General features: G+C 35.0%; 1 protein-coding gene across 1 annotated transcript in view; it reads right to left on the bottom strand.

Annotated features, from left to right (window-relative positions):
• Positions 1-26,491, bottom strand: part of LOC145683884 (cubilin-like) — a 1,291,374-nt gene that overhangs the window by 1,122,571 nt on the left and 142,312 nt on the right. The window contains exons 7-11 of the mRNA XM_081755522.1: positions 25,533-25,636; positions 19,835-19,979; positions 17,394-17,535; positions 15,367-15,467; positions 12,819-12,945 (exon numbers count right to left, since the gene is read on the bottom strand). Coding sequence (XP_081611648.1) covers positions 12,819-12,945; positions 15,367-15,467; positions 17,394-17,535; positions 19,835-19,979; positions 25,533-25,636 — 619 coding nt within the window. The remainder of the gene's footprint in view (positions 1-12,818; positions 12,946-15,366; positions 15,468-17,393; positions 17,536-19,834; positions 19,980-25,532; positions 25,637-26,491) is intronic.

The raw sequence follows: 26,491 nt of genomic DNA, 5'->3' as shown, positions 1-26,491 counted from the left end.
GAACGCCATGCTTTCCGTTTAGCTTATCGAATCAAGCTCCCGAGTCCAACGCAGGAGTTGTATGACCGCATAACTTTTCCTACCATACTTCATCACATAGAAAAGTTAAGGCTCAAATTCATTACCACCCGATTTCAGCAAAGACATCCTTTACTTCTGGACACCATGGACATCGACCGCCACTACGATCTGGGATATAATTTAGTCACTTGCCCTCTATCTTTGCTCTTCTCCCTTTATCTGAAAACAATTCCACCTGACCACCCCGATCATTTTGTCGCTTCTGCCTACGCTTCCGACCATCTTCCCCATCACGTCTCGCCCACATATGTTGCACTGTGAACTCATCATACTAACAGGGCTTCACTCGTCTTCATCACTGTCCAGAGTAGCCCCTGGACAAGAAGATAACCAGCATTCGTGTTTTTAACAACTTGTTTGTGTTTGTCCTGTCAAGTGCACCTCATCATCATCTTTCCCAGCCCTAATGATTATGATCACAAGATCATAATGACCAAGTGGATACCATACTTGTATAAAATAATGAAATAAAGCTGAAATATAATAAAGTGGTATATATAAAATGATGCTCCAGTCTTCCTACATATCCCTTAGACCAGCTCCAATATCCTCTCTGCCCCAATAATTTCACCTCTCAACCCGGATAGAGGGCGTAACCCTCGCAAGGGAGCTAGCCTTCGGCTAGCAATTAAAAAAAAAAGCTGGCAAGGGCTTCGGCCCGAAACTTGCCATTGAGGCCAAATGGTCTGCCAAGAACAAACTGAAACTGCTCACAGAATATGATAATCACATAATAGCAGTAGCGTAACTAGAATTTTTCTCAGAGGGGCCAATGAAGGGCCCAAGAAAATTTTGAGGGGGCCATCTCCAATGAATGAAATTTTTTCACATATATATATATGTATGTGTGTTTGTGTGTGTTTTCATCTTTGTTATTCATTATTTTACTCTTTTACGGTGAAAATGTATGAATGTACTACTTCAAACAACTAGGATACATTAATACAATTGATTTCCAATATAAGTAAGTAGTAATTTAATCGCTGCATTTAAAATATGTGTGGCTGGTTGATTTAAGTGGAAGCAGAGAAATACACTTTTACAGGTCAAGAAAATAACTTAGAGGATCATGCCTCTACTTAAAAGAGAATCTTTCTATTCTTGTGGGCAGCTGCAAACTTATCAACAACTTCTAGATCTAACGATTTAGCAATTTTCTTCAATATAAATAATCCTAAGTTTTTCAACTTATCATCAGTCATTGAATTGCCTATATGTCTTTAATCTTTTCAAAGATAAGAATGACCTTTCACAAGTAGCACTAGAAACTGATAAAGTCACAGAGATGATATCTATTTTGTAGGTTTAGAGGAATGCGTTTTTGTAGACGCAAAGATCAACGAAATTAACCAAGGAATCAACTTTGGTTTTCTCTCGTCTTCATACAACTTAATTGTGTTTGGGACGATTTTGAGTTTACATTTAAATATTTCCAGACCACTTTCATAATACTGGGCCATATGCTCCACAATGTTGTAATTTAGAAAGTTTTCACCTTTTGGACGTAGAGTGGTGATTGATCTAATGATTTTGCTACATGATCCAAAGCGTTTTCCCGTCTCAGTGATTGCTTTATCAATAGTAGGCAGAAAAATATCTCTTAGTATATTATCTTTAGAAAATTCGTTTTCTGACTCCAATGAAGGAAGAGATTCATCCAAAATGAATTTGTGATATTTCGATGGCAAATGTCTAGTTCATTTCCACAAGGAACCCCTATATTCTATCTGTTTACGGCTCTGGAATTTCAGGACCATTTTCTTTGCATATCCACAAATATTCTTGATAAATTTGTTCGAATGTTGTTCGTTGAGAGTCATATTCTCCAGACCACATTTTCGACAGCGTTTGAACTAGTGAATCTACAAGAATCAAACCTTCCGACATGTCTGCATCTACTTAAAATAAGGCGAAGCTCAAAGTTACAGCATCGCAGCAGTCATATTAAATTTTACCCGAAAACATTCCATCTCGTATAGATGACATTTATTTCCCGGATGGAATGATGGAAGTAAATAAATATCACAAGTTCCAGATTTGGTTTAATACCGCATAATAATATAAATAGTTGTTTGGTAGATAAACGTTATTATTAATAATAACAATAAAGCAAAATATGATATACGAGGACATAAGTGCTTACGAGACAAACGTCGCACAGAAACAGGAACTGAACTCTAACAGGACAGTGATTTGCCGTACCACCCCACTTTAAATTGTAAGCCTTGCTCTTGAAGCTTAAGTTTCACTTTAAAGTAAACTGCCAATAATTATCATGTATTCTTAATATTTCAGAAAAATGTCAAAATTTCACGCTCTAAAAAATGATAGCCTAATCAGTGACGAAACTAGACATTTGGTGCCCAGGGCAAATTTTGCGATTAGTACCCGTTTCATCTATGTACATCTACACCAATAAACACACACATTAGTTTGCTGGCGCCCGGGCAACTGCCCCGGTTCCAGAATCTCGTTTTGATCTCGCGGTAGTTCAATTACTTTTGATTACTTTTACCCTTGAGATCTAAAACTGATGATAAAATGATGAAGTGAGCACTCTTTGAAGCAAAAAGAGGAAATATGTTTTTCTTTCCCTAATATCAAACAGTGTTAGAACAGACATTTAAATCGGGACTCCTTACAGCAAAAGAAGTATACGTGGTCCTTTTCCTTTCTTTCGTTTGTTTACCTTCACTACTTTTTAGAATTTGACGTGAATTCAAATACACAAACACTTCACACCCACACTGAATGGTGAAAGCTCAGCGGTGGAACATCAGCTTAAGATTCGGAAGATGGTGTGATTGATCCCTCGTGGATAAATATTTCATCTGAGGAGATTACCAAGATTCTTCCTCGGTGGCCCTATTGACTAATTTTCCTTATTTCTATCCTCTGAGTCTCGGGTGTTTCAAAGCCTTAAAATAAATTCAAGTGTAGTTGAAATAACACTACTATCCTGTAGTCGATGCTAAATTAATATTGTAAGTTTTCAGATTAGATTTGAAGGAGGGGCATGGACTAATCGATGGAAATTAATTACTTAGTGTACGAAGACTTCTTTCGTTCAACACGAGTGTAAAGTTTTACTGCAGTGCATGCTATTTGTAAGTAAGCATCTCTTATTTTAGTATGACTTTCAACATTGAAGCAAATCAGAATGCAGACTGATTTTTCCTTTTTTATTTTATTGTTTTTATTTTTATTTTATTTTTAATTTTTATTTTATTTATTTATTTCTTTATTTATTTTTTGTTCTTTGTCGAAAACAAAGAAGACAACCAGATAAGGGACAGAGGTTAAAAGGAACGTTCAGATGCTGAGGTCAATGCATGCACCTTACAGATTTCGATAAATTAGATCTTGCTGTACTACAAAAAAAAAAAAGGAGCCTGAAGATTTTTCCTCCGAACGCAGACTATTGCAACATACGATATTTTGCAGTTGGTAACTTTGTTATCGAGATATGTTTCGATAGTAGTTTCACTTGCGGCCACTATTAACTCACCGTTTGTCGACCTATAGCAGTATCACTCTGTGTGGGGGGGCGCTAGAGGGGACAAGATTTTGAGCAAGGGGGCCTGCCACCCCGGCCCACCCTTGACTCCGCCACTGCATAATAGACTAATTATATAAACGAAATTGTTTCCTCCCCCTTAACTATCCTTTGGATGGGAATGAAACTCTTGTTTAAAAATAAAAAAGATTTATGAATGCCCGTCATTCATTCCTTCGTTTTCAAAGCGTCATGCAGGAAACGCTGCCCAATTTTCCCGCTACTAATTTCATGGCGCTGCAATCGTGGTTCTCCAAAGGATGTGTGATGTCATCGGTAAGCAAATATTTTATTTATTTGTATCATCTGTCAGGAAAGTAAATGTACACCTATTTTTCGAGTCTGGCATTCCTGCGCTCCATCCGTGGAGAGTATGAGAATTAAATCAATCAAATGTTGACTGAGGGGCAAAAAGAAAAGTTTAATCTGAATAAGACATTGCAGAGGGGCACAAGCTATGAATACGAATAGTGCATAGTGTAAATAAAGGACGACACCAAAAGAGAAAGCCAGAAGCAGCTGTTAAACTTAGAAAAAAGAGTAAAAATTGTTGAAGTGGGAACATAAAACACAAATACAACAAATATGCCGACAACTAAACATTCACCATGCCATGATCTTGGTGTAGTGGTTAAGGTGCTGGCTTACAAATGAAAAGGACGTGAGTTCGAATCTCCGTCAAGGACGTTTTTAAAAAAAATGTTAATAATACATACAGCTCACGAGAGATGGTAAAAGAGGTCGTATTTAGTCTTTCGTAGTAATTATCATTGGTAATGTTTAGTACTGATAATACTTTTTCTCTTTGCGTATTGCTTTTATTCTCTTCTTAATTTTGAAAGAGAAGAATATCCGAACAAATGCCATCAAAGTTCCTCATATTTTGAATGTAAACGCCATTTTCAATTAGTAAAGAATAAAAATTGAACGTTCCGATGTAGCTGCAAAAGGTAAAAAGAAAAACATGGAAGTGGATTGTTCGAATCCATACTCATGGTTATTAAAACTACAATTTCTACATGCTTTACACCTCCCGACCACGTTCTACGTTAGCAAATAAGAGGTTTGTGTTTAGGTTAGGCTGGTCAATACGTTTTGCAAAGGGGCCCGGTTTAGCTCTGACGCACCACAGGTGCGAGCAGGGAGCAAAACACCATTTCTCTCTCCCTCTGTGTGTCTATTTATCTATCTATCTGTATTATATATATATATATATATATATATATATATATATATATATATATATATAACGCTATTTGTGAATGCCACCCTAATTTTCAGCGGATTGAGACGAAACTTGGCACAAACATTAATTGTTGAAATATCTTGATGAGTTCGTTAACCAGAATAATCATATGAAAATGTTCAAACTGGCGGCCCTTCAAACTCTTAAAAACTTCCAAGGGAATCAAATTTCGAACATAAATAGGTATTCAGAAAGTTTGAATAACCTTTCCTCTTTTACTGAGATATTTGTGTGTAGGGACTTATTGAAATTTTGTACCCGATTAATCGCATAAACAGGGTTCACGCCCTTTCGCTACGGTCACACTTTCTTTTTTTTCCAGGAGAGGGTTATTTTCGTATCGGAACAAGATGATTGTTAGTGATGATATGAAATTACACATTGAAAGTGAAGTAACTTGTGAAACGTGTTATTTGAAAGAATAATATAATAAACGTGCTTTCCCCTAACACAGAGAACTGTAAATAATATATTTCGAGTTCGGGAGCGTGAATGGCGAGGAGTGTTATTTGATTTGCTTTCTAGTAACACATTGCATTGCAAATAAACGTAGGCAACATTAGTGGTAAGCAAAATATTATTATTACTATTATTACTATTATTATTATTAATAATAATAATAATAATAATAATAATAATAGGTGTTGTTTGTGGCAAGGCAATATCTTCCTCAATTCTTCTTCAAACGTAATAATTGTAACGCCATATATCCCTTACAAATAAAATATTAGCAAGTTATATCGAGAGAACGAAAAATTGTAGAGTGATTGGGAGCAACATTGGACAGTATGCACTCATAGTTATCAGAAAAATAAGCGATTTCAATGCAAAATGAACGAAGAGTCATTGTCATGGGTAGTCATGGAGCCACGACAGAGCCCTCTTTAGGCAAAATGTCGATAACTTATATCGAGAGAACAGTAGGTGATAGTGAGATGGGACCAACTTTGGACACTGTGGACCCATAAGGCGCATCGAGAAAAATTAGAAAGGGGGGGCGCCAGCCCGCCTTACTTATTTCCACATAATAATGTGAAATTATATTGTCGAAATACACACATGAGTTAGCTCGTAATGCCAATAGTTTCCGTTTTGTCCAAGGAATGTTCTTTTTCTTATTCCCAGCATGACCCTTTTATTATATTATATGGAGAGCATGTAGGTCTAAATACCTCATGTATTACATAGAATGTAGGTTTAACTCTTCCAGCAAAGAAGAAACATGTGATCATAGTATACAACCCACAGAAGTGATAGCTGGCAATACAGTGGTCCTAATCCCTAACGACACAGAGAATGAGCAGTGCTCTCCCCTCTGGTCTAGTGGCTAGCACGTGCGACTATGGTGTCTGGTGTCCCGAGTTCGATTCCCTGCGGGAGGGCATCTATGATTTTTAACTGTTCCTTATGTTTCTGTGTTCGTGTCTCTGTCGTTATAAGTTATTAGAAAAAGCAAGTTGAACGAGTGAAGCAAGTAAAATTAGCAATAAGTAAGTTACTGAAACACGTTCGGTGAGTCAGTTAAAAAAAAGTTGACAAAGCACTGACTTTTCACGCCGTCCATGCGAGTTCGAATCTATCTCGGCTTGGTTTTTTATCCATTTGAGAGAAAGTATTGTTTCTTTTCGCTACAGCTAATCACTCTTTTCGTATTTTTCGCTGTCGTTCACAGTTAAAGTAACTGACTATTCTTATTCTTTCTACGAATGATGGATCTTCCCTTTGGCTTCATGTCAAACATGCACACGTAATGAAAAGACGCTGTCGATAATAATAATAATAATAATAATAATAATAATAATAATAATAATAATAATAATAGTAATAATAATAATAATAAAAATAATACTATCAAATATTACGAGCTAACTCATGTGTGTATTTCGACAATATAATTTTATATTATTATGTGGAAATAAGTAAGGCGGGCTGGCGCCCCCCCCCCTTTCTAATTTTTTTCGATGCGCCTTATGGGTCCACAGTGTCCAAAGTTGGTCCCATCTCACTATCACCTACTGTTCTCTCGATATAAGTTATCGACATTTTGCCTAAAGAGGGCTCTGCCGTGGCTCCATGACTACCCATGACAATGACTCTTCGTTCATTTTGCATTGAAATCGCTTATTTTTCTGATTACTATGAGTGCATACTGTCCGACGTCGCTTCCATCACTCTACAATTTGCCGTTCTCTCGATATAAATTGCTAATATTTTGTTTGTAAGGGATATATGGCGTTACAATTATTACGTTTGAAGAAGAATTTGAGGAAGATATTGCCTTGCCACAAACAACACCTATTATTATTTTATTATTATTATTATTATTATTATTATTATTATTATTATTATTATTATTATTATATTAATAATAATAATAATAATAATTTGCTTACCACTAATATTGCCTAACTTTATTTGCAATGCAATGTGTTACTAAAAAGCAAATCAAATAACACTCCTCGCCATTCACGCTCCCGAACTCGAAATATATTATTTACAGTTCTCTGTGTTAGGGGAAAGCACGTTTATTATATTATTCTTTCAAATAACACGTTTCACAAGTTACTTCACTTTCAATGTGTAATTTCATATCATCACTAACAATCATTTTGTTCCGATATGAAAATAACCCCCTCCTGCAAAAAAAAAATGTCTGACCGTAGCGAAAGGGCGTGAACCTTGTTTATGAGATTAATCGGGTCCAAAATTTCAATAAGTCCCTACACACAAATATCTCAGTAAAAGAGGAAAGGTTATTCAAACTTTCTGAATACCTATTTATGTTCGAAATTTGATTCCCTTGGAAGTTTTTAAGAGTTTGAAGGGCCGCCAGTTTGAACATTTTCATATGATTATTCTGGTTAACGAACTCATCAAGATATTTCAACAATTAATGTTTGTGCCAAGTTTCGTCTCAATCCGCTGAAAATTAGGGTGGTTATGGCATTCACAAATAGCGTTATATATATACAGATAGATAGATATATAGACACACAGAGGGAGAGAGAAATGGTGTTTTGCTCCCTGCTCGCACCTGTGGTGCGTCAGAGCTAAACCGGGCCCCTTTGCAAAACGTATTGACCAGCCTAACCTAAACACAAACCTCTTATTTGCTAACGTAGGAACGTGGTCGGGAGGTGTAAAGCATGTAGAAATTGTAGTTTTAATAACCATGAGTATGGATTCGAACAATCCACTTCCATGTTTTTCTTTTTACTTTTTGCAGCTACATCGGAACGTTCTATCTTTATTCTTTACTAATTGAAAATGGCGTTTACATTCAAAATATGAGGAACTTTGGTGGCATTTGTTTCGGATATTCTTCTCTTTCAAAATTAAGAAGAGAATAAAAGCAATACGCAAAGACAAAAAGTATTATCAGTACTAAACGTTACCAATGATAATTACTACGAAAGACTAAAAACGACCTCTTTTACCATCTTTCGTGAGCTGTATGTATTATTAACAAAAATTTTTAAAAACGTCCTTGACGGAGATTCGAACTCGCGTCCTTTTCATTTGTAAGCCAGCACCTTAACCACTACACCAAGATCGTGGCATTGTGAATGTTTAGTTGTCGGCATATTTGTTGTATTTGTGTTTTATGTTCCCACTTCAACAATTTTTACTCTTTTTTCTAAGTTTAAAAGCTGCTTCTGGCTTTCTCTTTTGGTGTCGTCTTTTATTTACACTATGCACTGTTTGTATTCACAGCTTGTGTCCCTCTGCAATGTCTCATTCAGGTTAAACTTTTCTTTTTGCCCCTCAGTAAACATTTGATTGATTTAATTCTCATACTCTCCACGGATGGAGCGCAGGAATGCCAGACTCAAAAAATAGGTGTACATTTACTTTCCTGACAGATAATACATGTATTATAGTATTTAATATCGTGAAATATAATACCCCCGGTCAATTAAAAATAATTAAAGGGTTAACAAAATTAATATTATTCACAATTCAGGTAATTTGCATACATTAGCATGGTATGAATAATTAAAAAATATGCTCTGATCAAAATGCCACGCCCACTTAAAATGCTCTAGTTTTACATGCATATCATTAAAGTAACCAATCCTTTATGCTCTAATTTTAACAAATGCTCTAGTTTTCATGCATATCATTAAAATGCATCTAGTTTTACCTAATTAATATGCAAACATTTAAAAATAACCTAGTTTTACATCATCATATGCTAAAATATGCCTTTTTTTTTATCAAAATATGGCCATACGGGCCAGTAAATATGGCTTAATTAGTCCTTCATTTGGAAAAAGTTCATTAAAATGGTCATAAATAGACTCCTTTCCTACTATGGCTGTGTAAACGTTAATGTCGCTAAAGTGTTCATATGAAGAGGAGACAAAATAAGTTCTCTTCTTGCTTTCTGGACTACATTTGCTTACAAGTCTCGGTGTATTTGCTGCCTCAACCGATAGCCGACATCAAAAGAAACTTATGTAAGTACTTTTGTTTTATTTCATTGGCATATGCATGAAATTACAGTAAAACCTGTTAACTTGAGCACCTCTTTGTCTTGGTTTCATTTTCCTTAACTCTGTATTTTCTCATAAGACACGGATTAATTATTATTTTTTAAGTAGGCTACCTATCTATCTTAGAACTTGGCCTCATTTGAACAGTGTTTGTTCTATGATGCTAATGAAAAAATTATCTGTATATTTTGACCATGTAAAATACCACATTGTTGTTATCTTTCTTAACTATTTCATATTTCCAATATGGGAGACAGGTGTGCTGTATTAGTGGTCAGAAACTCAGAACGGAAGCATACACTTCCAGAATTTATTCTGGGAAGTCAATCATCAGAATTCCACTCTGATGAAAGGGCGATGAAGAATGAAGTAAACAGTGAACAGGAATTCAAGAAATTGTTGTAGTTACTTATCATGTTTGTTTTCGAAAATCCGATGGACGTATTGGCGCCTGTTTTCAATTGAGATTTTCAGTTATTACGGAACATTCTGAAGTTGCAGCTAACCATCTCAACTAATGGCACATTATGAGCGTCCAATAGCTTTTCAAGAATTAGCGGAGCTACGGATTCCCTTAAGAGTTTCGCAAATCACCTTTTGTTGCGAAGTAAACACTTGCAGCTCACTAACAAGAGGTGGTTAAGTTCGAAATTAGCATATGCATATGTTGCAAAAGGAATAAAAGACATACATATAGAATGAACTATCATGAAGTGATGGCTCAGTGGTAGAGTGTTCACCTCTGATACGTGGGGTTCCTAGTTCGATCCCAGCTCGCGCCAAGTGAACTTTGTGGCGAACAAACACCATGTGCGTAGTTTCCTCGGGTTTCTTCCGTTTTCTTCTATATTCGTCATTACGTCATTTCATTCATTTCTCATCATTAACGTCTCTTTTAGCCTAATTGTGGAACGTAAACCTTAAAGATTTCATTTCATTTATTTTTACTGAGTACTGTATATTGTTACGACGTTGATGACACTTATTTTCTGTATATATATATATATATATATATATATATATATATATATATATATATATATATATATGGGGGTAATAGCCATAATTACATATCTAGATTCATGTTCAACACACAAAAAATAGGCCTATGTTGTATTCAGTTTTCCCCCCATTGAAAATTTCTGGACACGCGCCTGTTCCGAACGTCAATACACTGTGTTACAATGTTGATAGTAACACTTAGAAAGCAATTGCAGAAGCCTGGGAGAAACCTACAGAAGTAATATTGATTCATAGCAGTTGCATGAAGAAATTTTTGATTTCAGTATGTTACTCTCAACTCGCGCTGCAAACATTCCAACATCCCGTTCATCTCGCAGCATGAAGATTTAAGTTATACTCTGCAGCCTGCAGAACACTAAAATTATTGCTAACCATTGTTATTTATATTTACTAGCTATGAAAGACCATATAATTAAAACAAATTTTTTCGCACTTATGAGCGACCATGGGACCAGGATACTGCACTACAAAGCATTGAGAGGAAACAAGTTTGAAAAGCGACCTTTTGAGAACATTAGGCAAATTTGCCGAGTTGAGAAAATAAAAATAATAGCATAATTTATACGCACATAGAAAATAAGATAATGACACTCAATAGTTACATAAGTTACATAAGCTTCTTGAATCTTTTTAGATTTTTAGATCTTGAAAATGACTGCGATAAACTAAATAAAAATATTTCGAATAATCAAGTTTGGATTGTTCTTGAAAGTCAAATTACAATCATATTTAACAAAGAAATAGGAATGAAACGATACAATTGAAATAAGAAACTAAAATGAGGAAAATAATATGAAGGTTGGTGTGATTGATAGGGAAGCAAAGTAGGGGCGCAAATTGACGGATTGCCCAAGCCGCTGTTAACGCTAGATGCACCATTGATTGCATTAAATGCTTATCTCAGTAAGATGATGTTTGGATTATTAATATGCCTATATAATGGTTCCTGAATTGCAGGTAACTAAGTACCACTTTTTTCGATATACTCATTCATTGGTCCTTTTCTCTTTTTGACAACTGTCTGGGGTAGACAACAACATCGATTATCTTAACACATGTTGATACTCGCAACAGTAATCAAAAGTTATATTATGCCGGATTTGAAGAGCATACCAGACTATGAGCTAATTACATTTAATTGATTTTCATCTTAGCAAATTAATTGTTACGTCTGTACACTATAGCTTAAAGGCGTGCTCAATTAAAAGCTGTAATTGTTTACCTGTTCTAACGAAGTTCGTTCGTGTTTAGCATCCCCATTATCTGTATTCAAATAATTAAACTGAAACAATACAATTTAAGTTGCAATTAAATCACTTCAATATATTGCAGTGCAAAGACATATTAATGCTTCTAAATTCGGTTACGAGCCTTGTCCTATTTTGAAATAATTAAATTGAGGCAATACAGTTTTCAAGTCCAATCAGGAAATTGCGTGCATGATAACAACATCTATTGGTGTCAGGCTCGCATGTAGAGTATATTGCCATACCTATTGGCTTGATTATGCACTATTAGGAATGTGTTACTCACTGATTGACATGTTTTTGTACTATACAGAGAATCGTCTTTCTGCTTTGGTAGTTTCTAATTTGCAAGTTTACTTTCCGGTAAGTTATTTTCATTGCTTACGAAGATAGCACATGTTTACGATTTACAATGAGATTGTTCTGTGGTAGGTACTTGGCCATGCATGTAACGAACACTAGTATAGTGCTTGCTCCACATAGTCTTCACATACAAGACTGAATGTGATCAATTCCCAAAGAAAACTATTTCTACTCATTTTTTATGGCTTAAGCATCAAGAGTCAAGCGAAGTTATAACATGAATCCGCTTATAGGTAAGGTTCCAGTATGGAACGTGTGATCAACTAATAGTGAGTCATTTTTATTAGAATGTAATGCAGTTATACTAAATTTGTTTCATTTTAGAAACTGATTGTCATTAGTAGCAGAAGTTGCTGAAAAGAAGAGCATAGAACACCCCATGTGACTAGTTTTCTTTGTTAATTCTCTATTCAGAGATTCTGTAAAGACAATTTTCCTTTTTCTTTCTCCTTCGTTTCTATCCTTGCTTCTGCTTCCCAATCAGTTCATGTTTACTCTAATGAGACTATCAAATATCATAAGTTAAAGCTACTTAATATGAGACTGAAATCCTGTATATTCATTAAATAATAGTTATAAAATATAATCACTAAAAGAACATTGAGAACATTTAAAAGGGTTATCATGTCAAGCGCAAATTCTGTGTTGGCTGATTACACCTGGACCTTGAAGAAGGAAGTTCCTGATACCAATGTAGACGGAAGTACTTGTAAAGTAATAATCACGCCTCAACAGTCTTATAATATTATTGATTGATAATCTTCTTATAATAGAGACTAATAACAACCATAATAAAAAATGCTTACCAAGATTTTGTATACACTGAGCAATCTGATTACATCCTCCATTGTTGACAGAGCATGGTCCCATATAAATACAGGCAATTCCATTTCCACTATATCCCGGTGGACACGGACCGCACATTCTAGATCCCTAGAATGATTTACCGCATATAAGTATAATACTTAAGAACTTCTCTCGAAATTGTCATGATATGAAGATGTGACCTAACCTATCTTTTAAAAATTTGAATTAATTTTGTTATTAAAGAGAAGTTATAAAGTAAGAAATATATTTTACTCATGCTAACATGTCTTTATTTTAAATGTATTTCATCTCAAAATACCTTATGAGCCATAGATAAAAGACTGTTCAATCAGTAGACGGTTTTCCATCTGGAAAGTGAATAAGAAATAGGAGCTTGGTAACATTTATTTGTATTTCTTTCCTTTCTTGAACTTAGTTTCATAGGTTTGCTTGATAATGTGAAGAATAATATATGAAGTTACAATAATAATTCACGTATCTCTTTGGGCATTTCTTGAGAGGAGTTCAGTTTATCCAAACATAAAGCCAAAAACAAAAGATTAATTGATAAAGTCACTTGAAAAAGATGTTTCGACTAGTGGTGGGCACAAAATCCGGTTTCTCGGTTTCCAGATTTTAGGAAAACCGAAACCGATTTTAGTTTTCTCCGAAACCGGTTTTAGTTTTCCCCAAAACCGGTTCGAATCTTCACCGGATCCGGTTTCGGTTTTCTTCAAGACCGGTTCCAGTTTTCCAAAAAAACAGTTTCGGTTTTCTCCAAAACTGGTTCAGTTTTTCATCGAAAAAGGTTTCAGTTTTTCCAAAACTAGTTCTATTTCTGACCAGAATAGTGTTTCGTTGGAAATTCTCATAAAAAGGAAGTGTAAATCGAAACTGATATGCTTAGAAACCAATATGTTTGAAAACAAAACTGCTTTTGTTGTGAACGGAATGGGTTTTCTGAGAACAACGAAACTCTAGTGAGAAACCGAAACCAGTTTTGGTAAAAACTGAACCGGTTTTGGAGAAAGCCGAAACCGGTTCCGGTGGAAAATAAACCGGTTTTTACAGAAAACTGAAATGTCGGTTTTTCGGATTTCGGTTTTTGCAGCAACGGTTTCCGTTTTTTATATAAAAAATCGGTTTTGCCCATCCCTAGTTTCGACTGAAAGTAAAAGAGATGCATCATGAGCAGATTCACTTTCATAGTGTCAAGTTTCTTCCTCTGATTTACATTGGGATTCAATTATTGTAAATTCCCTCGGTTATTAACATTTTTCAGTAGTAAACATGAGCGTCCCCCAACTACTTTCACTTCTTTATTCTTACGTGCCGAAATACTGTCCTTCCGAAAATTAATTTTCTTATAATGCCCTGTATACCAGGTATACTTTCAATAAAGATAAAACGAATAGCTGATCAGAGATGAACGATATTTGTAGAGAGTACTATTTCTCTGAGGAAAGGACACATTGGTAATGAAATACTACCTTGATCAAAAAGTTTACGAAATCACTATCGTGTGATGCTCTCAGCTAACTGATTTGACCTTTTCTTTTTCTGTGGGTTGCCAGAACTGTCAGCGATATTCCTTACCAATTTGAACATCCAACTTTGCCATTTGTGTAAATGACGCAGTATTGAGTATTTCTCTTTGAATGCATGTTTCGATTTTCGCAATGGAGGTAATTTTGCAACAACGACTATGTATTAAATTTTGAGCTAAAACCGGATCCAATGGTGCAAAGATCCTGGCAATGTTGGGAAAGTATTTCAGCAGTGACGCGCTCTAAACAAAACAGCGATTTACCAGTGGCGAGCATCCAATGAGCCAAGACAGAAAAACACACATCGTTTTCAGTCGAAAAAGGTGATGCTCACGCTTTTCATGGATTACAACGGTGTTGTACATCATGTATTTCTACCAAAAAGTCATACAGTCAACAAGAAGTTTGATTTGGGCGTTATGAAGCATTTTTGTGAAGCATTCCGCCTAAGAGAAAAAAAATCTCTGGAAAAACAACTCGTAGATTTTGCACCATGACAATGGAGCATCAACCAACATTATCATTATGCGCGAGTTTCTCACCAAAAACTTAACGAATACCATTTCGCAGCCACCGAATTCCCCGAATTTAGCTCATGCGACATTTTTAAGTTTGATCGACTCATGAAACCATTACAGGGAACACGTTTTAGCAACCGAGAGGATATAATACGAAAATTGAAGACAGCTCTGATGGACATACCGAAAATCTAGTACCACAAATGTTTTGAGAACTGGATCAAGCGCTGGCATAAGTGCGTTGCAGTCGATGGGATTACTTCGAAAGGGACAACATCAATTTTCAGGATTAAACTTGTGCTTTTAATTTTGTGAGTGAATTCCGGGAACTTTTTGATCAAGGTAGTATATTGAGTTAACGGAATATACAGAATTTTCTCGTGACATTCTCTCGAAATTTTGAATTTAATTTCTTGTAAAGTAAAATATTCATAAATATTACTTAATATTATCAGAGAGTTCAAGCGGTTATATATTCATACCTGAGTGTTTGTGCATTGTACTAATGGATTCATACTACATCCTCCATTGTTCAATGAGCATTCATCAATATCATCACAATAATAGCCATTGCCTGTATATCCTAAAATTGAAGGAGTTTAAAAGTTAGATAGCAAACAAACTTTACTAAACGATAACATGTAGTTTAACTTCTTTATATGGTATAAAAATTTAACAGCTCCAAAACCTTTGGTATATTTCCACCTAAGTACACGTAGATTGAAATAGTTTTCTTCTCCTACCACATCAGACATTTTAAAAATAAAATTAATACAGTATTTCTAATTTTGGAAGGAATACTATAATAATCAGATGCACAAATGCTTGAATCATGATCAACATGCAGTTAACTTGTATGAAACCCTGACATTTTAGAGTTGAAACCTATATGAAGTTATTTGTTTCCGACCGAATGGTAAAATATTAAAATTAATTTGTTCATCTCATTTAATTTCGTCAAACAAAGCGGGCAGATAGTAACTATTAGAATTTTTCAAAAGGGTGTTTCAAAAGAGTTATGAATAATGTCTCTTTAAATAGTTCGCAAAGACAGCGAATCAGCCAGTCAAATATTAAACATGCATGTTTACGAAATCTCATATACTTTGCATATATCAGCAATATAGTACAAGAAAATTGTAAATTCTAATAGAATTGATTATAATGGGGTAAGTACGTGTAAGTATCCTGCATTTCCGGTTATACCATAAAAATTTGCACCTTGTTATGTGTTCATTGAAGGTCGGAAAGTTGCCAGAAGATAATTCGTGTAATCATTAACATCAACACTCGACGCCATTTTGGAAAATGTCGATCTTCTAAGCAATTAAATATAAACTAATTACTTTTAATCGATTATATCCATGGAAGACGCTGGGTAGATTTACTTCACAAAAAATTCGAACATGTGTCTTAAAATATTGTTCGGTTCATGTTAGTCATGAGTTAAAATAAACTTTAAACTAGGGAATTTTAGACTTGCGAAGTTTGCTTGCACATGACATAGAGATGAAGGATGAATGTGCGCCAGACATCTGACTAGCACCTTACTGTTTGTAAAGTTTTCCCATTAGGGGAATACAAGAATGTATGAACAATTTAGCAAATATGTGTTCTGTTTCAATTGAATTGCCCGGATGTTGTCCGCATCCAGACATTGTCTGAAGTATTTCTTTTATGATGGATATTTTCCGCCTATACAACTGCGAATAAAACCCAAGTGTAATCTTCCTAAGTTCTAAGTTTTGACATAAAATTTTGTAGTGGCCATATGGTTTTGTAGTCGCAAAGATAATGAATGTTTTTGTCTGTGAACATATCCGTAGTACATATTTACACACCAAATGTCTCATAAATTAAAAACTTTGTTTCATCTTCGCTCAGTCTTGAAACAGCTTTCTAATTATAGGTAGAGAATGTCCCAGAGTTATTTCTTCTGTCAATATAAATGATAGCTATATGGTCTCTCGGTTCTATTTTAAAGCGTAACAGCTACAAATTATGGCTGCAAAGTGAAGTTATATTGATTTATCAGCGAACAAATTTACGTAGTCTTGAAAAGTCTAATACATATTACAATAGATATAATCTGCATCCAGCTGAATTTTCTAGCCATAAAAAGCTGCAACAGTGAAAAAGATACAGTACAACTTCACATTATCTATGTAGACATTTTACTTTAATTTCGGATCTATCAACATATAGTTCTCCCCCTCTCAATCAGTAACTTCACCCACTCTTCTAATGATAACATTAATTCATTATGAAAAAATCTAGTATTTACGATCACTCTAAAATCGAAATAACAAATCTCATAATTTCCGTAACACCCTCTGTCAAGGGACAAAGTGTTTTATTTTTAAAGGTATATTGTTTTGCACTTTAAGCATGTTAAATATAATACATTATTTTTTAAGTTTAAATTACAATAATATAGTAATCAATAAGAAGAAAATAATGATCAATTATGTCGTATTTATTTAACAAGTTAGTATTGTTAAAGTAATACCTTGAGGACAAGGTCCACAATGAAAGGACCCAGGAGTATTAATACACTGCACGGATGGATTCCGTGAGCAAGGAAAGCTAGCGGTTGAACATTCGTTAACATCCACTATGCATGCTGGAGAGCTGCCATTCTTCGTCCAACCCTAAATATGTTGACAGAAAATATATCGTAAATATAGGTATTAAAACTAAGTTATACTTGTATAGTATATCTAATATATATGGCTAAGGATCTACTGAATACGTAACAATGTCAACAGAAAAAAGTATAATACGAAAAAAAGAGGATATTAAAGCTGTTAGCCTCTCGATTTAACCATAATGTCCACATTTAAATAATTTCATTGTTCATACGAAGGAATGATTCATTTTTCAGTTATTGTTAGGGACAGTTAAATATATGTTATATATACTCAGTTATAATACGTTGCTTACTTTGTAGTTATCACTTTGGATTATGGGAAAATTATATGAATGTGCGGACTCATAAACACTTTCAAATGTATTCGACCAACTGCAACATTGGTCTAATATGAAAGTCTTAAAAAGAGGCAGTGCATGTGACATCAAACTAATTTATGTAGGAAAGCTAACAATCAAGATTATGAGATCTAGTTGTGCGTCGAAGACGTAACCAAAGATTCTGAAGAATCAAAGTGTTGTCAATCGAGTTCCACAATATTACTACGTTCAGCGTCATATCAGAGGAATACAGATTTGAATCTAATAAGAGTTCCAAATGCGTAATTGTTACTCTTCGATCGGAGTCGTGTGATCACTGAAAGGTGCTAGCAACTTCCATGGCTACAAATACAGGTTTTAATTTACAAGTCTTTAACTTTGTGCATCATTACTTCGGGCTTTATAAAACATACTGTATGTTCAAAAGTATGACTCAAGGCAGCATAAGTACAGTTTATTCACCGAGTCCATTGAGACTTGTCCGACATGTCTTATAGAAACAACCACATGATAAATCGAACGCCGATTAGAATTATGACAGACATTTCTGAGACTGAACAGTTTTGTTGCACCGTGTCAATAAAGAGGTTCTTCTGACACTGACTACAAGATGCATTTGAAGTTATTGACAGCTGTCAATGTACATAAGAAACAGGAACGTTACTTCTTTTTTGCTGTCTCACACACACAAGTAAGCCTGGAATCCTTCGCTGATAGATAACGAAGCGTTACTACTGAGGGTAAATTCTACAAGACAATCTCACATGTGATCCTTCCTTGAGTAACTGATCTAACGCCCTTAGCTTCACCTCAACGCTACCTTCTCAAATTAACTTAAATCAAGGATTTTATCATGTATCTCAGTCCCCATTGATACCAATACTTGACTGTAATGATTTGTGGACAAGCATATTAGTTCGTGCAGTTTTCTATGGGCTGATCACTCTCGAATCTTATTATGCAAATATTTGTGATATTGGAGCTTCAAGTTCACTTTGATGCCTGATAACTTTATTATTTTTTGTTCATTTCCTCTCCCGTTAAGTTACTGGAGGGTCTGCATGTCTTATTACATATTGCGATATCAATCAATGTTGAGAAATCAATGTTACATCCCACTACAAGTCTTTTAATTATTTTGGAGTTAATATTGGCTTTATGTCTAACTCTTTATATACTAGCAAAAGGCATCTCAATATTGTTCAACGGTGACGGTTCAGTTGATTTTTCGATTAAAACATGGTCATCAATTACGGATGGAGATATACATACGACAAAGGATTTCCTATTCCTAACATCCAGAAAATGTTTCTATAAACCATGACGATAGTAACAGTGTTTCCTCAAATAACGAAGATCAAACGCCAAATCATAACACAAGGAGATCTTAATCACCTTGCCAGAGATATACGATTCTCTAAAATTGAAACAAAATTTAGGCATTACGGTTACAACTCTGGAATTATCTATATCGATCTGTGAAAGTATTAGCATTTCGCAGAAGCAATAAGAAATTTGAACAGTTCTTTGAAGCCAAAGGAGATTTTAATACATAACCCAAACACATTGATAACCTAGTGGCTGAGTTGGACACAAGGTAAATCCTGATCGGTATTAGGTAAGGTTGTATATTAGATGAATATATATATTCAGTTATTTATATTATATTATAGCAGAAAAAACTTCGATCCTTTGCTCAATAATGCCATTATCTCGAAACCAAGAGCTAATCAACTAACTTAAGTGCCATTTTCCTATTCAACAGTCCAAAAAGCATGAAGAAACGTATTCGTTTCACCACAACATTCAACTTTTGAAATTTTTTTGAACAGTGTTATATAATTAAATTCCCTTCAAGAGAAACATGAGTTACAGTTCGTTGACTCTTGTCATCCTATCATTAAACTACTTTTATTTTTAGAAAACTACAGCATATAATCCATTTTAAACTGCCTGGTATCACTTATTAAATGAAAATACCTGGTCACATAGACAAGTGAACCCATGGCCTCCCCACTGTTGATTTATACATACTCCATGCCCACACAAGTTGGATGAACCACTAGAGCAATCATCACTTCGTTGTGTGCAGTGAATTCCGTAAAATCCTGACTTACACAAGCATCTGAAACACAAATGTAAAATATTAATTCAATATACAGATATAATTCTTACTAGACTATTTATTATTTCTACTAACTCGATCTTGAAGATTTATTATCCCAACATTATCTTCTTCACTCAGTCATATAGTAAATTGTATTAGTAAGTTTCCGTTTTACGAACAAAAATGGTTCGCAAATCTTTATTATGAGTACATACCATACTCACAACATAACTAATCAACAGCTTTATCATTTATTTTCTTATGTCTCACACAAAGGTTTATAACAACTTTTCCTATAGATTTTTTTCTAAATAATTGTAAAGATTCTTCTATAGATATTTGACAGTTCAAACCCTAATTTTGATGGCGTATAATCGGATTGATTGATTGATTGATTTTTGAGTTTTACGTCCCGTTCAGCAGCGAGGCTATATGAGACGTGGACCTACTGATTAACGTGGAATCCGAACCACATGAGCTCCCGCCGGGAATCGAACCCGGGTCTCCCGCGCCAAAGGCGCGTACGCTAACCGCTTAGCCACGGAGGAGCTCGGCGTATAATCGGAAGAAACAGGAAATGATTCGAGTTGTGTCCACATTATCATCAAACATTACGGCACTCGCTGAACAATAGGTTTATCTTGCACTCTTCCCTACCGCACTTTCCACGTATAGAGCTCTCTCGCTATCTTTTCAGTTTTTCTTCCTTTGGAGTTGCGGAGTCGTACGTAGGACCTCTTGTGCTACAGATTCCATGTTAAAACTGTGTAGAGTAAATAAACAAAATTCTTTGTGCATAACTTTACTGAAAACATTTTTACTTTTTTCGACTGCATCCACGGTCGAGTTTACCTACGCCTTAGAACCTGGGTGATAGTTCTAGTTAATGCATCTCCACGACGTACTGAGCTGTATAATCTGTATTTTTCCAGATTAATAGTATACAAAATTCATTTGAAGATAAAACTACATAAGGATAGAAAAGTAAGTCCTAATTGAAAACTTTCTAAATTTTGTAGTGAAATATTTATGGGTTTTCACCAAAGAAAATGTGCTGTATTTCAGTTTTTAATGTCGCAGATTATGTAGTCCGTTCAGTAACAAATGATAGCTGAAAATGACGCAATGTTTAATATTGTGTGAACAGATTCGGCTGGCCTTACGGTATGAAGTGTCGCGTTCAGTATTACAAATGCACATCCTTCCCTCCCCACATCCTTGGTGGTATCCTTCCATCCTACAATACATATAAGGACTATCAAGAATTGCTATTACAAATTGGTGATAGCACATGTGAAAATATGTTATTTCTTCACATCGAAGTCAGAGGAAAACGTCGGATCGGTTGGATTGGTATTAACGTGAAGTACAGCAAAGTAAATATATTAAAAGTCGCTTGGAAAAGCGGATTAATCCGCGGTGCGATCGGAACCGTTCTAACATTGAAGTGAAATTATTGCACGTGAAATGAAATCTGCCTTACTATCAAGAATTATCGGTAGAAGGCTGTGACTGTCTGATGGAATATGAAGACATTATACTGAGCTGATACAGAGTTTAACCGAGATTGTTAGAGAACATTATTCAATCAAGTAATGCAGGTACGTAGTCAGGACTTCGTAAGGGGGAAATCCGTGACATGAAGTACTATGGTTTCACACCAGGGCTCGATCATTCCAAACTATTTTACTGGCAACATTTATTATATATTGGTTCGTTTAGACAGGATTTCGTAATGGGGGAGGGGACGTGACATGAAATACTGTGGTTATCACATCAGGGCTCAATCAATCTAAACTATTTTACTGGCAACATGCATTGGTTTGTTAGAAAAATAAAAGGAGTATATGTTGGTATTTTAATAATAAACTATGAAGAAATCTCTAATAAAAGAATATTTTAAAAAGTATTTGAAAAAGATTCTACAATATCTACGTTCCTTCCTCTGTTCATTCAAATATAACAATTTTCCTTTCATTATTACCTTAACTATTATAAAAATACATATCTATTATTATAAAAAGTACATCTAATAATGTCTTATAAAATATTTTACAACATTTGCTTTCCTTTCTCTGTTGAATCAAATGCTGACAGAACTTTCTTTCCACATAGGTTTTTGTTTCACTATTCCGTCAAATACTGTCTGTTCCAAATGACAAGTTAGAAGAGCAGTAGAAAACTGTTTCTGAAGTAACATTCCCATGCCGTAAATGTCGCCAATATTTAGTGGCCTACTTGCTTGTAAATGTAGATCGTCGATATAGCGAGGCGTCGAAGGATTCCCGCTATTATGCCAATGGCGGCAGGGTTTCGTGGAGTCGAAAGAGATCTCTAGAGTCGGGGTGTTGGAGTTAGCACCGAATAGCAGCGAGGACTTCATCTTGGTCCGCGATCCTTCGATTTGTCGCTTCGAGAGTGCTATATACATAATGTACCTTTTCCTGTATCTGCCAATTTGTATCGCCTTCTTTATTTTGTTTATTGACTTAAGAAGTCGGAAGAACGCGGGCTTATTAATCCTAAGGTTGATGGTTTGCGCTCACCCGAATACTCTTTTTATTACTTTTTTAGTGCTTTTCAGGCTCACCTTAATGTAAACAAATTATGAACATAGACGATTTAACATATTTTGGGGGACTAATTTTGTGGTTCATTGGCGTATCGTCGCATCTCTACCGCTGATGGGCCGCTGGTGGCATAATTTTCAAAACGGAAGCGGGGCCACCGCGGATCGTCGCTGCGGGGCCGCCATTTTTTGGCGAGATGTCGCTAGTTGTCCTACGGTGGTTCACCTACGCTTACGGCATGGGGATGTTTGATACTGCACAGAAGCGAAGACGAAAAGTTATGATAAAAAATGTCCACACTATTATAGAACGTCATTATGTTCTCAACAGCTTGAACTTTCCCTGACTACTAGCAGAAATTCTGAGAATTCTGTAACTTTTCTAGAAATTTCAAACTACATAATTTTTTCATTATATCCCATTCATTCGCCACCATGTATTGCAAGTAATTCGGCTTATGCGTTTTTCGTAAGGCTGGAATGGAGAAACAATGAGAAGAGCATATGCCAACAACGCTGTGCTCAAGTTTGCGTATCATTGGCTACTGCTTATTTAATTTGTCATTTGGAACAGATAGTAAAACACACGTCAATAACTTTCTCATTCTGTCTCTAACAATTACTTAAAAAAGCAACCCCCAACCCCGTTTCCTACACACAAAGCTTCTCATAAAAAAGAGTAACCAAACGTTTGTTGTAGTTTTTATTTTTAACACTGATTCTTCTTTTTCTCGTTCCTTTTTGTTTCATCTTTCCTTAATATTTTTCATTTCTGGTTTCAAAGAGAGGTCTGGACCCCTCCCTTGGCTACGTGCAATATTCTATGTGGGAGGTTGTGTATTGTCACAACTGATCTTACTGATCACGAACGGATGAAGAGTCACAGTCGAGAAAGCACAAAACAACCTGAAGATCATAAAATGGTGTAATATAGCATGGAACCAGGTTATAAGAGGACAATAAACGCAAAATGGTGTTCCTATAACGCTGGAAAATGATGTAGGGTTTATTGATGCATCTAGGATGAGGTCCATTACATAGATATCCCAATTTGCAATCCCAGCTTTAGGACTCAATCTCCTCGAACTCAGTAACTGAGTACATTACGAGCGCTATAAGTGTAATTCGAGCCAGAGTATGAGTCCGAGGAAGCGTGAGAATTAAGGACGGTGAGCCAGAATTCTTAGCAAGCATGAGCTTATGTGTTGAGTGGTTTCGAGACATAGATAGCGAAAGCCTCTTTAAGAATAGTAAACTCGAACTTGAGAGAGTGCGAATCTGGGTTAGTGTGCGCATCATTTTTATTAGTTAGTGAAAATCCCTTGGAGAAATGTGACCCTTATATTCTTCGACCCAAGTAAGCCAAGATTGTAAAATGGATATCTATCTTCATGATCTCATATATGTGTAAAATTGATACCCGGCCTCGTTTTGCTCATGACGTCAGTGTTGGATTTGACGAGCACTTTCCAGGACATAGTTAGGTCATTGTGACTCATGAGTGGCAGCATGATTTCACTTCCTCTGATATCCATGTATACGGCTGGGCTAAGGAAGAGTTTTATCGTATGAAACTACAAACTCTGACCTAGTCGGTACGGGCTCACCAACATAACACCAAACTTCTTTCTCAAACGTTTGCAGAAGCTCGTAAACCATGCTCCTGCATATATATGAAATTTTAATTTTGCTTACAAATCGTGCCATTTTATGATCCATATCAGTAATAATTTCACTGAAATAAAATAACTGTTCTCAAAATCAAGTAATCTGCAATTTTGAAGAGGCGCCTACTTAACGACAACCCTGTAATATTTATAATATGCTTAAACACAGTACTATTCAGTCTGGAATATTATTTTGTTGTATGATCTCATAATGATCATCTAAAAACTAATATAACTATTGATGTTTAGATATTATGTTCGCAAAATTGCACCCCTTTCCAGAGTCCCTTTATTTTCATCGCAATCCTTGTTTGATTACTTAAAGAAGTTATACCCTATCTGATTCAAATATCATATTTTCCAATATCGGTATTTGGATTTCCATAATGAATTTACCAAAATAAATAAACAAAATTATACTTTGAACGAGTTCAACGTTGTGTCCAAAATTTCCATCCAACTAACGAAAATTAATGTGAGAAAGTTACATTAATAATGGACAACAATTTTTCACACATTAAGTTCCGTTGTGAATTTTCTAGTTTTTCCCATTAGGCAGTTAAAATTTTGTACATACATCAAGATCGAACCGACTCCCTCCTAACGAAGTAAAAGTGGGTAGGAATTTACATGTAAATCCCATGGGTCCTACATTGTCCCTACAAAAGCCTTACTGTAAGTCCAATAGGACATAAGCTGTACTTGACGTGTTCAATCAGGATACTATAAGGTGGAAGGTTCTGTTATAAAAGGATCTACAAGTTCTTTATTTTTTCGAACAAAAGCCCATGCTCGTAATGCTGAGTGTAATGCCGAAAAGAAATAGATTCTATGGTGCTCAGAAACATAAGCAGTCATTTTGTGTTTTGGAATAATTAAAAATTCCGTTTGTTGTGACGGGACAACGACAATTTTTAGAGAATCGCGGAAGACACATTCTGTAAAGAAATGATATGCAAAGAAATTGATAGTCACAGTCAGCATGTGCAAGTTTCTTCCTAAATTCTTTCACGTGCGATTGTACGTATTAATGTTTATTAACATTGTTATTATTATTATTATTATTATTATTATTATTATTATTATTATTATTATTATTATTATTATTATTATTATTTATAATATTAGAAAACTTTGAGAGTTTCTTTTTCTATTGATGTAAGAATACGCAAGATTCATTGTGTAGCTTACTTGTAGCTTTTTTGAAACGATGCAAAGAATTATGAATAATCTGGTATATATTAATATTTTGTAAGTCGTAAAAGGGTTACGTCTGCGTAAGAGATGGTGTAATAATAAACAAAAGCAGGCTATATTAAACATTTCTCTACTTACTCGTATGATCCTTGAGTATTTCGGCAAGTAGCTCCATTCTGACATCCTAGATCTGTTCCAGCAAATCGATAACACTCATTCACGTCGGTTTCACACGTAACACCCTAAAATACACAAATAAGTAAATTTCTGTAATTAAATTATGGACACATTAACATCATTAAGAGATATTGCTCGCTTTCATTATCGTACTTTTTGTTTTTTAGGTTTTATTTATTTATTTTTTATCTGACCATAACATTTATAACGTTAGTCGTCATGTATCAAAATTTTCTTTATTATTCTGTTCCTAATCGGATTTTTTTTTATCAAATCATTATTTGATTGTAGTGAAGCATAATAAAGATTACTAGTTTTATGTTGCAAACCAAAAATATACTAACCCAAGTTTTGGTTATATAAGATTATATATAAGTTGCTTAGTTATCTGCTCAGACGCAGTTACACAAAAAAAAAGTTTAGAAATTTAGATCTACGTCCTAATGACTTATTAAATCTAATGCACTTAGTTAGTTTACTGTGTACGAGAACTGGGCAAAACCACTCAGAAAGCATCAAACGTCAACGATGCAACTTTGGTAGCACATTTGCTGCGATCTTAAGGTAAAGCAAAGCTAAAATATCTACTTTCAAATACAAAGGTTTTCGTATCAAACAATATTTAAATGCCTTCATTGCAAGCAGAATAAACAATAATTCGTGTTCGATAATAGAGTATTTTCCTCTGTAGATATTAATAACCCACTATAATAGGATATTGGATGCCAATCTTGTAATTTCTTGTCTGTACACTGTTAACGTACTAAACATTTCTATCTTACTAACATCTGTCCATAAGCACAAAAGTTTATCACACCTATAATACGATAACATTGGGGTGTCAAGTAATGTTTTCTTCAAAATTTCAAACGCTTCATAGTGGACGGGTTCCCATGTAAATTTCAGTTGCTTTTTCAGTA

Source organism: Thermobia domestica, chromosome 4 (genome assembly GCF_964235325.1).
Source record: "Thermobia domestica chromosome 4, izTheDome1.hap1.1, whole genome shotgun sequence".
NCBI classification, from domain to species: domain Eukaryota; kingdom Metazoa; phylum Arthropoda; class Insecta; order Zygentoma; family Lepismatidae; genus Thermobia; species Thermobia domestica.
Note: the sequence above shows the minus strand (reverse complement) of the source record. Positions and strands in the feature narration are given on the sequence as shown.